General features: G+C 42.9%; 1 protein-coding gene across 2 annotated transcripts in view; it reads right to left on the bottom strand.

Annotated features, from left to right (window-relative positions):
* The window catches only part of veph1 (ventricular zone expressed PH domain-containing 1), a 182,657-nt gene that overhangs the window by 59,602 nt on the left and 108,742 nt on the right, over window positions 1–14,313 (bottom strand). For both annotated transcript variants that reach the window (XM_067994664.1, XM_067994663.1), the window contains exon 7: window positions 6,034–6,243. In XM_067994664.1, the coding sequence (XP_067850765.1) occupies window positions 6,034–6,243 (210 nt within the window). The remainder of the gene's footprint in view (window positions 1–6,033; window positions 6,244–14,313) is intronic.

The raw sequence follows: 14,313 nt of genomic DNA on the forward strand, positions 1-14,313 counted from the left end.
GAAGTTAGGATGAAAGGGAGAGAGCACACACGCAAAAGAGACTTTATTCCATGGAAGATCAGCTGTTTCTGTCAGCAGATTTCTGTCAGCAGGTTTTTCGAAGGTGAACTTTATTCAGACCAGAAGATGAGTGGAGCGCTGCTGTAAGTGGGAGGTAAATATCAGCAATGTATGCTTCCACTGAGAGTCCTTGCTGAGAAAATCAGGTTAAAGATTGTACAGGGCAGCCAACAGGCAACCAAGGCAAATACAAAGGTCGTGACTTGAGCAGGAAACTACATTGATATATATAAACTTTATTGATTATTCCTCCTTTTCCTGCCATTTCTTCCTTCCATTCATCTCCTGGGGGCACTGATTTTTTTGTTGAGATACATTTCTATGGGTGACAGAAATCCTCGCCTACACCCCCAAGTGGAGCAAAATCCTCGACCATCTCCCCAAGTGGAGCAAAATCCTCGACCATCTCCCCAAGTGGAGCAAAATCCTCGATCATCTCCCCAAGTGGAGCAAAATCCTCGATCATCTCCCCAAGTGGAGCAAAATCCTCGATCATCTCCCCAAGTGGAGCAAAATCCTCGATCACCTCCCCAAGTGGAGCAAAATCCTCGACCACCTCCCCAAGTGGAGCAAAATCCTCGATCACCTCCCCAAGTGGAGCAAAATCCTCGATCACCTCCCCAAGTGGAGCAAAATCCTTGACCACCTCCCCAAGTGGAGCAAAATCCTCGACCATCTCCCCAAGTGGAGCAAAATCCTCGATCACCTCCCCAAGTGGAGCAAAATCCTCGACCACCTCCCCAAGTGGAGCAAAATCCTGGATCACCTCCCCAAGTGGAGCAAAATCCTCGATCATCTCCCCAAGTGGAGCAAAATCATCGATCATCTCCCCAAGTGGAGCAAAATCCTCGATCATCTCCCCAAGTGGAGCAAAATCCTCGATCATCTCCCCAAGTGGAGCAAAATCCTCAACCATCTCCCCAAGTGGAGCAAAATCATCGATCATCTCCCCAAGTGGAGCAAAATCCTCGATCATCTCCCCAAGTGGAGCAAAATCCTCGATCATCTCCCCAAGTGGAGCAAAATCCTCGATCACCTCCCCAAGTGGAGCAAAATCCTGGATCACCTCCCCAAGTGGAGCAAAATCCTCGATCATCTCCCCAAGTGGAGCAAAATCCTCAACCACCTCCCCAAGTGGAGCAAAATCCTCGATCATCTCCCCAAGTGGAGCAAAATCCTCGATCACCTCCCCAAGTGGAGCAAAATCCTCGATCATCTCCCCAAGTGGAGCAAAATCCTCAACCACCTCCCCAAGTGGAGCAAAATCCTGGATCACCTCCCCAAGTGGAGCAAAATCCTCGACCACCTCCCCAAGTGGAGCAAAATCCTCGATCACCTCCCCAAGTGGAGCAAAATCCTCGACCACCTCCCCAAGTGGAGCAAAATCCTGGATCACCTCCCCAAGTGGAGCAAAATCCTCGATCACCTCCCCAAGTGGAGCAAAATCCTCGACCACCTCCCCAAGTGGAGCAAAATCCTGGATCACCTCCCCAAGTGGAGCAAAATCCTCGACCACCTCCCCAAGTGGAGCAAAATCCTCGATCATCTCCCCAAGTGGAGCAAAATCCTCGATCATCTCCCCAAATGGAGCAAAATCCTCAACCATCTCCCCAAGTGGAGCAAAATCATCGATCATCTCCCCAAGTGGAGCAAAATCCTCGATCATCTCCCCAAGTGGAGCAAAATCCTCGATCATCTCCCCAAGTGGAGCAAAATCCTCGATCACCTCCCCAAGTGGAGCAAAATCCTGGATCACCTCCCCAAGTGGAGCAAAATCCTCGACCACCTCCCCAAGTGGAGCAAAATCCTCGATCATCTCCCCAAGTGGAGCAAAATCCTCGATCATCTCCCCAAGTGGAGCAAAATCCTCGATCATCTCCCCAACTGGAGCAAAATCCTCGATCATCTCCCCAAGTGGAGCAAAATCCTCAACCACCTCCCCAAGTGGAGCAAAATCCTCGATCATCTCCCCAAGTGGAGCAAAATCCTCGATCACCTCCCCAAGTGGAGCAAAATCCTCGATCACCTCCCCAAGTGGAGCAAAATCCTCGATCACCTCCCCAAGTGGAGCAAAATCCTCGATCATCTCCCCAAGTGGAGCAAAATCCTCGATCATCTCCCCAAGTGGAGCAAAATCCTCGACCACCTCCCCAAGTGGAGCAAAATCCTCGATCACCTCCCCAAGTGGAGCAAAATCCTCGATCATCTCCCCAAGTGGAGCAAAATCCTCGATCACCTCCCCAAGTGGAGCAAAATCCTCGATCATCTCCCCAAGTGGAGCAAAATCCTCGATCACCTCCCCAAGTGGAGCAAAATCCTCAACCACCTCCCCAAGTGGAGCAAAATCCTGGATCACCTCCCCAAGTGGAGCAAAATCCTCGACCACCTCCCCAAGTGGAGCAAAATCCTCGATCACCTCCCCAAGTGGAGCAAAATCCTCGATCACCTCCCCAAGTGGAGCAAAATCCTCGATCATCTCCCCAAGTGGAGCAAAATCCTCGACCACCTCCCCAAGTGGAGCAAAATCCTCGATCACCTCCCCAAGTGGAGCAAAATCCTCGATCATCTCCCCAAGTGGAGCAAAATCCTCGACCACCTCCCCAAGTGGAGCAAAATCCTCGATCATCTCCCCAAGTGGAGCAAAATCCTCGATCATCTCCACAAGTGGAGCAAAATCCTCGATCATCTCCCCAAGTGGAGCAAAATCCTCGATCATCTCCCCAAGTGGAGCAAAATCCTCGACCACCTCCCCAAGTGGAGCAAAATCCTCGACCACCTCCCCAAGTGGAGCAAAATCCTGGATCACCTCCCCAAGTGGAGCAAAATCCTCGACCACCTCCCCAAGTGGAGCAAAATCCTCGATCATCTCCCCAAGTGGAGCAAAATCCTCGATCACCTCCCCAAGTGGAGCAAAATCCTCGACCACATCCCCAAGTGGAGCAAAATCCTCGACCACCTCCCCAAGTGGAGCAAAATCCTCGACCACCTCCCCAAGTGGAGCAAAATCCTCGATCATCTCCCCAAGTGGAGCAAAATCCTCGATCATCTCCCCAAGTGGAGCAAAATCCTCGATCATCTCCCCAAGTGGAGCAAAATCCTCGATCACCTCCCCAAGTGGAGCAAAATCCTCGACCACCTCCCCAAGTGGAGCAAAATCCTCGATCATCTCCCCAAGTGGAGCAAAATCCTCGATCATCTCCCCAAGTGGAGCAAAATCCTCGATTACCTCTCCAAGTGGAGCTCCTTTAGACAGAAAATAATTGAGACTGAATTTGGAGCCCTTTTATCTCATCTTATCTAAGCAGCTGCAAGGCATGAAGGAGTATGTTGGCAGAATTGAAAAGTGAGTAAAAATATCTTATTGCCTCCCAGATCTATGCCTCTCTTTTCCGCAACTCCCTATTTGAATCCTTCTAATCAGGTTTCCATCCCTCCCACAGCACCGAAACAGCCCTGGCCAAAATCACAAACACTCTCTGTGACCGTGACTGTGATGCATTATTTCTCTTCAACTTCTCTGTATCTTTTGACATAGTTGATCACACATTCTCCATAAAAGCATCTCCATTGTTCAGCTTGGTAGGATTGCTCTCACATGGTTCTACTTTTATCTATCTGTTCGTAGCCTGACTGTCCTCCTTTAAAATCACCATTAAAACTCACTTTTTTGACCAAGCTTTTGGTCACCCCTCCTAATATCTACTTGTTTGGTTCAGCATCTATTTTTTTCTTTTTTTTACATTAAAGGCACTATGCAAATTGTTGTTGTTTGGCCTGATCTTCATAGTAAGGAGGGTTAATAATCCCACTGATACATTCAATCACTCTATTTAGACCACTGCAACAGTGTAAGGACTTTGCTAAAGCAAGGGGAATCTCTCATCTTGCTACAAAAGAACAATAGTGTCCAAGCAGGTACATCATTTTTCTGCTCTAATGAGAAGAATAAGATGATTCCGAATCGATTTTACCAGCCATCCAGAATAGTCCTAAAACACCAAATCATGGAAGTATTTCAAAAGTATGCAATTAAATTCAGTAAAGTTCCATTTCAATTTGTATATATTTTCATATCTTTTTTAATCTGTTGAACCTCTGGTTCAGGACCCATAAAAAAAAATTCTGATGCATAGAGAGAGAAGGGCAGACTATTTTAGAAACTGACGACAGCAAAGTAACATTACCTGAAGACATAAAATAAGTGCTGCTCGGTAAGATTATTCTTCATTTCCCTGGCTCTCTAAGAACCCTCTGTAGCCATAGGTACTTGTTCAATCTGATTTCAAAAGTAGATTTCTTCCATACCAGTTTGACCTCAACATGCCAGAGACACATACAAAAACCTTCTAAAGACTTTACTGTACTGCATCCTAAATCCAATTGAGGCATCTAAAGTGTACTTTGTGTATGTGGAAGAACTTCTCGTTAATACTTTCTCTTGGCCGAGGCTCTGTGCATTTTGAATGGCAGACAATGGCCAGGGTTTCAAGGCATGACCACTAACTGTCACCACAGGATAGAATAAATGAGTTAAGTTGGGAAACTGGGAAATTGTCCAACATACAAATCATGTGTTTGGCATCACATAAATCTAAAACATTGATACAATGGAATCTTTTCTGATTCTTTATTCTTAAAACATATTCCTATACGCTAAGAATTGATAGGACCGTGGGAAATCCACAGTGCTTTGAACATTAAGTTACTGGAAGGTAACATAGTGATTAGTATCCTTAATGTGAACATTACTTCTGAACATTGCAAATTGACTAATTCAAGATGAATTTCAAACGTGCTTGGAGTTTTTGTATGTTTTTTTAAACATGTGATTAAAATAGCAATTAAACTGCAATGGTGTGTTAATATGCAGAGTATAAAGAACATGTTGCATTCATCAGCTATAGCACTTCCAGGCAGGCCCTATTCGTCCTTTGATATAAAGGGATCTAAATCAATCATATAAAAGTTACAGAAATTGTGCATCAAAGTAAACTAAGCAAGTTTTTATTCATTAGCATTAATAATAATTGAGTAAAAAAATCACGGGTGTTTTTCTACTCAATATTCAAGGATTGCTGTGTGGATGTCCCTGGCCTCCTCTTCCAGCTTTCCACTGACCGTGACTTGCGTCTTGTCAGGTGGGCAACATAGGCACAAATCCATGTTCCACTAGTCTAGGGTGCAGTATGTTGCTACATCAATCACACTGCCATATCACCTTAGAACAAGTCTTTCTTTTTTTTGAAAAGAAGATTCTAAATGGTTGCCAGCATGGTAATATTAGAATTCTACTTTTTCCTTGATCACAGAGTAACGTGTGTTACTGTGGCTGTGGTGAAACTTACTAACTGCCTATGGTACAAAGTACTGATACCACATTAACGCCCTTAAAAGGGTAAGCTTCAAGCACTGTGCCAGGTGGGGTCAGGAAAGAACAGGCAAAAGATACATTTCATATGCATACATGAAAATATGTTTGTGTTGTGAAATGATAATGAGCAAGCACATTTTTCCAGTCATTTCCCCTGTGATCCAGAGACATACTTAGCTGATGATAAAAATATGCAATTGGAAAATAACACTGTTCCTGACAAAAAAAATGCTGAATCAATCCCCAATCTTCATTGGCAGATAGAACGTAGTTGCAATCCTGAAAAGTTCTAGAATTTTGTAATTTTTGTGGTAGGCAGCCTTTATAACATTACAAATTTAAAAAATACAAATGCTGGGATAAAAATCTGAAATAAAAAACAAAAACAAAAAATGCTGAAAATACACAACAGCTGATGAAGGACATACCAAAACATGACCTTCAACTTCCCTTCACAGATACTGACTGACTTGCTGTTTATTTGCAGCATTTTCTGTTTTTATTTCAGGTTTTAGTGTAAATATTACTCAAAATATATCTATTACCATTAATGTTGGATTACAGGAAGTTACTTTACAGTTATTTTATAATGAGACTTTCACCTGTTAAATCGCATTTCTTTCCATTCTTCCCTTGACACCTGCCCTAGGCTGTATCGACGGACACGACTTGGGGTACTGCTCTCATTTGTCATCTTTTTTTCAAATGCTCGTCTCTTCATCTGGAGCGTCTGGACTCCGGAATTTTCATTGATCACAGCCTCATCATCATAGGAATTTGCAGGAGGTTCTCTCTCAGTACTATTTTCTGTTCTGGAGAAATTCCAACAATGCTTTAAATGAACAGTCATGAAAATAATCTTTATGCTTTTACTTACTTTGCTGTGCAGGTAATTTTATATTGCTTCAATAATTTAAAAAAACAGCAGAAAACTGGATTATTTGATAGTCTTTCAGCACTAAAATTTGAAGTTAAAATTCAGTGGGGGCTGATGTTCAGATAAAATCCTGCACCTACTGATTAACATCCTGTTTATCTTCACAAGTTTATATCAGTTTGAAAGTAGTATTGAGCCCACACCAATTTAAACAGTTGATGTCTCAGGATGGCGTTATGTGAGTTCACAGGGATATAAAGAATGGGAGCTCTGAAATGAGTATCCATCTCTCGACTTCTCATAAAGATGTTGTTGCATATGCCTGTGCTTGACATGCACATCCATGATGATCTATTTTTATGTTAGCTCTACATTTATTTTGTAACTGGCCAGCTTAACGTAGGGTAGCTGTCTAAAGCTACGGATCTCCTCATGCTTGTGTGAAAAGGATTAATTATTGCTAGGTCCTGCTGATGTGATAGCCTGGTGAAAGATATAGAAGAAAAAGTTTGCACCAACAAGTCTTCAAAAAAAATTCTCATAATGCTATTTGTGGTGATGCAATGAATTAGCACATTGTCCTTTGAGCTCTTTAACACGGGTATAAACCCAACTCAGACTGATGAGAATGTGACAAATAAAGGAGATTAGAAGGTTTGTGAGAAACAAAACAAAATAATCAATTAGACAGAATTACAGGGATTCAATAAGTAATGAGTTTATGATTTGTATGAAGAAAATTTGGCTTGATGAACTTTATATGAAAAACTTTATGCCAGTGATATTAAAGGTGACTACTGTGCCACCTTAACACAGGATCAATTCGTCAGCAATGTCCAAAGCCAGGTCTGCTTTGCTCAAGATGACTTCCTATGTCAGATTCCCAACATCACTGCACCAGTAGACAAACAAAAATATATCATTTAGCTATATTGCCCAATATCTTGAATGGTATTAAAAGAAATAAAGACTTGTATTTATATAGCGCCTTTCATGACCTAAAGTGCCTTACAATCAATGAAGTACTTTGTAATCATGTTGTAATTATCGGAAACACGGCAGCCAATTTGCGCACAGCAAGGTCCCACAAACAGCAATGTGATAATGGCCAGATAATCTGTTCTTTTGTAGTGATGTTGATTGAGGGATAAATATTGGCCAGGACACTGAAGAAAACTCCCATCTCTTCAACGAATAGTGTCATGGGATCTTTTACGTCCAACTGAGAGGGCAGACGGGGCCTCAGTTTAATGTCTCATCTGTAAGACGGCACTTCCAACAGTGCAGCACTGAGGTGTCAACCTGGATTATGTGCTCAAATCCCTGGAGTGGGATATGAATTCACAACCTTCTAACTCAGAGGTGAGAGTGCTTCCACTGAGCCAAGGCTGACACTCATTAGATTTTCCCTAAAATAATTTCATGCATCTGCTGAGAATGTGCGTGTGTATCTAATCACCACAAATGTGTGTGCCAATTTCTACTGCAGCTCCTCCAGCTCTTAAGTGTGTCCATTCTGGATTTACTCATATGTTTGTGGAAAGCAAAAGGTTATCCAACTGGATAAGTGACTAACCCTACAGATGTCTGTTTTTTATCATAAAACAATTGACTGCTTTTTGTATGATGTAAGCTATGGCTTAATAATGTGGCATTAAGCTCTGCTATTAAATCCCCAACTGAACGCAAGACGCAAACCACTACATGGATAGTCAGGGTGTGCAGATCTGGAATGTTGAAAATGAGATTCACTTGTTTAGAACTGACAGTAGTAGATTACAGGAAAGACCTAAGACGCTTCATAAATTGTTTGTTGTCTGCTGTATCCTGCAGAACATATAGGGTATCTCATTGAACTGATACAACTTAAAAATAACAGATATATTATGACACAAAGGGAAATTTCTGTCTTTAGCTGCTTTTGTAGTGCTGGACAGGTCATAGGAACAGGAATAGGCCATTCAACCCCTCGAGCCTGTTCCTTCCAGCATTTAGTGTATGGTAGTCAACGTTTGGCCAGCGTGTATACATGAAGTACTGTCGCCATGACATCAACACAAATCAGTGAGCAGGCCAATCAACACAGTGCATCCAACCAGCTCTGTGCTTCAGTGTGCTAACATCACAACTTGGCATCCTAAAGGGGGAATCGTGCTGCACCCAGAACAGCGTATTTACTGGATCCAAGTAGGCTGGCCGCAGTCAGAAAGACCCAGTAAAAAATGGGTATTCCTGGCTGCCAGTGTTAATAAATCAGGTAATTTATAATTTGGTTTACCCATAAACTGGGATTAAGCAGCATAAGATCAATATAAAAACAGGTTCAATTTTATACAAATGAAAATGGAAGCTGTTTTCCCTCACCCAGTTTCAAAATCGAGGATTGCAGATGCTGTGCAAATGGGAAAGCAGCAAATACCTTCGCTCAGAAACCAATTAAGTCAGAAGTTGCATGGTGACTTGTAGAGCTTATTTGAAATGTCAGATCTGCAGATTGACAGACAATAATGTAGATGTCTATTTGAGCTGGTAAAATTGCTTTCACTGGAGATTATTTAACTATTTTCAAATCTAATTTCTTTGCTCAGACCTACAAAAGGTGTATTTCAATTTATTTGTAGTGATTCTCAAATTCCCTCTCCCCAGACAAATCTTCACCTTTCTTCTGCCTTCATTGTCGCTCCTGAAGGTACTGGCTTATGTATGAGTACGCAGGCACTTGCTCATGGCCATTCTTGACATAAGCCTGGACAGTGACAGTCAACAAATTATTTGAACCTTGGAGGCATCACAGCAGAGACTCATTCTATCCTTGTTCAGTGCCCAGACATTAGCACTTACCAGCAGAGATCACTGCATTATGGGTTACTGAGGCCAATTTAGTATCCTAGCAGCACAGAGCAGGAATCAACCCTGGGACCTGTCTGGTTTCTATGGTATTTATCCAATGAGGCATCAGGAGAGTGTTTTTCTAACTTATGAAGTCAGAACGAACATTGACATATCTATGTCTAAAGAAGGCTCATTATTTAAAAATACCTTAGTCATGAACACCTTTAAATCGGAATCGATGAAGTCACCTTTTTCCTCTTACCAGCAGCTATGTCTACTTTAAGAAATGTTTAATTGCCATAAGCTGAAAGTCTCAGAGCAACTTTTATTTTAAGACTTGATTCATGTGACAAACAAATTATACCTGTTACAGCAGATATATTGTTTTGGAAGAAAATTAATCCTGGCCGTAAAATCATGTAATCACACATTTAAAATAAGCAGCAAAATATGTTCCCTCAACATATTCATTATTTTGAATGCAGTAGTTTGTGATTTGGAATCTCCACTCTTTTATTGTGACACATATTATAATATATTTTTCACCATATTTACATGCCGCACAAAACTGGTGGACATGCGTGTTGAGAAAACAGCTAAAATACCAAATGCACATAAATAAATATCAAAAATGCGTGGTTAAAGTTACTTACATAGCACGTTAAGAAGATTAGCAAATTATTAGCCTACTAATTCCCTTTCAATTTCATGCAGTAGAGATTACATTATATTTGAATCACCTTAAAACAAACTTGTTAATCATCAACCTCTCGTGGCAAACTGTGGTTAATAATGATTCACTTATACATACATTTAGGTTCTTTTTATCACATATGACATACGATATGGCCCAGCATAATTTTCAGCAAAAACAAAACATCTCTTCCTACATCTATGGTTGTTTCTCATGTGAATCAAATCTTATATTTTGGATTACTTGGAAAGCAGAAGGAAGAAATATAAAAATCTGCTAAAGCAATGTAACTTCGAATAAACAAGAAGCTACATTAATCAAAATGGCAAAGTAGACACATTTGTTTATTATTTAGAATAATCAGAGATTACTTTTCATAAAAACAAACTATGGGCTGGCCTGGTAAGTCAGTGTCTGACGTGTGTTGGTTGTTGGAAGATTTTAGTATCAAACTATGATTCTGCCAAATATAGCACAGCAGGATCTGTTTCCATTACCTCCGAGAGCTCTTAATATGAAAAAGAAAATGACAACTTTTTGGATGGCAAAAAGTAAAAGTTATTGTTTATCACTTATACATTTCTCTATGCACAATGAGGACAAAACTTTCCTTAAGCTGCTCAGTAACTTTTCTCAATATATATACGTCAATGATCTGGACTTGAGTATAGTGGACACAATATCAAAATTTGCAGATGCCACAAAAATAGGGAGTGTGGTTAACTGCAGGAGGACATTGATGGACTTAGTAAATTGAGCAAATTAATGTGGAGAAATGGGACTTGATGCATTTTGGGAAAGAGAAAAAGGAAATGGTAAAACTTTAAAAGAAGTAGAGAATCAGGGAGACTTTGGATTCAGAGACACAAATCTGTAAAAATGGTACAAGTTGATAAAGCTGTGAAAAAAAACATATGTGATCCTAGGTATAAACAGGGGGACTGAGTACAAAAGCAAAGAGGTAATGCTAAACTTATATAAATCATTGGTTAGGCTGCAGTGAGAATACTCTGCCCAGTTTTGGGCATTGTATTTAGGAAGGATGTCAAGACCATGGAAAAGGTGCAAGAGAGATTTATGATACCCGAAATGGGAGGTTTTAGCTGTGAGGTTTTAGCTGTGAGGAACCTAGAGGAACTGGGATTCTTTCCATTAGAATAGAGAAGATTAAGAGGTGATCTGATAATACTGTTCAATATGATGAAGAGTTTTGTTAAGGTAATAAGTGAAAAACTATTTCCATTGGTCAGTAAATTGGTACCTAGAGGACATAAATTTAAAGTCATCAAAAGTATGAAGAATTATTTTTACACAGAGGGTTGTTAGTACATGGAATGCCCTACTAGAAATTGTGGTCGATGCAGAATCTGTAATAGTTTTTAAGAGGGGACTGGCTAAAATTTGAAAAATAAAAAAATAAAGCGAATGCAACTAAGCAGATAGCTCTTTTAGAAAGCTGGCATAGGCATGATGGGCTAAATGGTTTTTTTTCTGTGCTTTTAAATTCTATTATTTATACTTGAGTGATGCAACTGCCTGCATAGATATATTTAAATGTACAATCCATCAGCACCTGTCTTAAGTCACTCATTGGACAATGATAAAATACAGTACTGCTGAGTATGCTTTCAGTAATTTCATATGGGTGATTGTAGTTTCTGTTGTAATGTAGGGAAGCACGGCAGCCAATTTTCACACAGCAAGGACTGACAAACAGCAATGAGATCTACGACCAGCTAAGTTTTTTTTAGCGATGTTGGTTGAGGGATAAATACTGGCTAGAAGAACTCTCCTGCTCTTTTTCAAATATTTCCACCTGAGAGGGCAAACAGGGCCTCGGTTTAACATCTCATCCGAAAGCACCTCTGACAGTGCAGCACTCCCTCAGTACTATATTGAAGTATCAGCCTGGATTATGTGCTCATGTGTCTGGAATGGGGCATGAACCCATAACCTTCTGACTCAGAGGCAAGTGTGCTGTCACTCAACCAAGGCAGATGTCTGATAAAGTAAAGCAACGGGGCAGCTGTGGAGAGACCGCGTCAGGGGGTGCACTGATGTCCAAGCTCCGCTCTGCTGGACACAGATGCTGAATCCCGGGGGCCATCATTGAGAATGAGAATGATAGAGGTACAGCTGTACCTTTGGAGGTACTGAAAGGTGTGCGACTCTCCACAATAGCGGAGAGGATGGAGGAGTCCAATTCCATCGCGATGTCTGCGATGGAGAGAATGCTATCCTCCATTGAGCTTCAAATACGGCTCTCTAATAAGACCATGCAGGCGATGACAATGGCTGTGTGGACTCTGGATGCCAACTTGTCCGTCGCCTTAAACAGGCAGACAGAAACGTCATCCGTGGCCTTAGAATGCAGCACATCTACCCACCAGCCTGCTGGCCAGCAGAGTGGTGGGAGTGATGTTGCGCTGGCCTAGGAGAGGGATGATGGCAAAAGGGGACATAGAAGTTGGGACTCCATTCAAAGCGCTCCCACCTTTCACCCATTGCCCCCACTTCAACCAGTACCCACAATGCTGCCTCCTCTCCCAATGGCCGAGTCTGCCCCTGCACAGATGCAGATGGAGCAGTCTTTGGCCAGCCCTCACAGGCTCCAAAACCCAGAGGTCATAGGCCGAGAGCATTTCAGAAGTCAGGACAGGGATCTGAGCACCCTGCCACTACCTCTGCTGAAGCCACAGGGGATGCACCACATAGAAGCAGTTGGATGAGAAAGGTGAAGGTATTGTAATTCACCAGGGGCATGCACAAGGTTGTCTGATGAAATGTCATGTTGTTAATTTATAATTTCTTTTTGATAATGTCACATTAAATGTTATAATTCTCACCACTACTGCCACGTCTTGCTCATTATTGAGTCCCTTTTGTGAATTCGCCCTTTCATATGCTTTATCATGAATCCCAAGACATAATGTCACCCATTGGGCGCGTGTGCAATGGGTGTATGCGTGGTTGAAGGACTGGTTTGTGCAAATGGAAGTGGGTGGTGGAGTTGGTGGTGGTGGGGTTGGTGGTTGTTCCAGGCGGCCTGAGTAGTTCAAAGTCTTCAATTTACAGATCTCATTACGAGATCCTGTTAGAGATGAGGGAGTCCCTGGCATCACGGGTAGCTGTGTGCGCCGCTGCTCTGGCGATGGGTTGCCCAACTTCATTTTCCTCGTCCTCTTCTTCAATGTTGGCAGCAGATGAGGATGCTTCATGAGTGCATTCGACCTCCTCCACCTGTAACCCTCTCCGCTGAGCGACGTTGTGCAAGATGCAACACACAACAATTATTCTGCACACCCTCGCTGGCGAGTACTGAAGGGCCCCTCCAGATCTATCCAGGCACCTGAAGTGCATCTTCAGCATTCCTATGGCTTGCTCAATGACAGACCTGGTGGTGATGTGGCTCTGGTTGTAACGCTGCTGTGCCTCATTGGAGGGGTTTCTCACAGGTGTCATCAGCCACGTCTGCAGGGGGTATCCCTTGTCTCCAAGGAGCCAGCCCTTAAATCTGCCTTGTGCGTGGAAGTGGTCCTGGATATTGGACTCGTGTAAAAAGAAGTAATCATGGCAGCTGCCAGGGAATCTGGCACACACCTGCAGAAACCTCCTCCGGTGGTCGCACACCAGCTGTGCACCGATGGAGTGATATCTGTTTCGGTTTATGAACATTCCTGGCTCATGTGGAGGTACTCAGATTGCTACGTGTGTGCAATCAATTGCACCCTGTACCCCTGGGAAGCCAGCCAGGGAATGGAAACCCACTGCCCTCTCAGTCTGGCTGATGTTGTCGCGGGGGTAGTTGACGTAGTCGGATGTCCTGGCAAACAAGCTTGCCATCACCTGTCGTATACACTTATGCGCAGATGACTGAGACACCCTGGAGATGTCACCGGTGACGCCCTGGAAGTATCCGGAGGTGAAGAAATTGACGGCAGTGGTGACTTTAACTGCAACGGGCAATGCCTGACCAACAGGCCCAGCCAGGAGCAGCTCTTCATGAAGGATTGTGCAGATGTCTGCGACCACCTGCCGACTCAATCTGAGCATGCATAGACACTGCTCATCAGAGAGGTCCAGGAAGCTCAGTCTCTGTCTGTATACCACCTCACGTGGGTGGTGCCTCCTGCGGCCTCGGTCCCTCCGTTGGTCCCTTCTCTGCTCTTCTCCAGGTCCTTTTGCGCACCTCTGTCTTGTGGACCTGCAGATCCCAGAACTGCACACCGTGCCTGCCATGGATGTGATGTGCCTCCTCCTCAGATGTACTGTGAAATAGATCCATTGTGCCCCCCATCCTGATGTCGTCAGTTTGAAGGGGTCAAAAATGTCGGTAAATTTGTGTGAACACAAGAATTCTCAGTCTCAACAAAGAAATCTCAGTCTAAACACAAACAATTCCCAGCCAAAGATTTGTCTGAGGGAACTGAATGCCCAGCTGCAATACCTCATCTTTTATTGAGATGTCTCAATCACTGG

This window comes from Heptranchias perlo, chromosome 13 (genome assembly GCF_035084215.1).
Source record: "Heptranchias perlo isolate sHepPer1 chromosome 13, sHepPer1.hap1, whole genome shotgun sequence".
NCBI lineage: Eukaryota > Metazoa > Chordata > Chondrichthyes > Hexanchiformes > Hexanchidae > Heptranchias > Heptranchias perlo.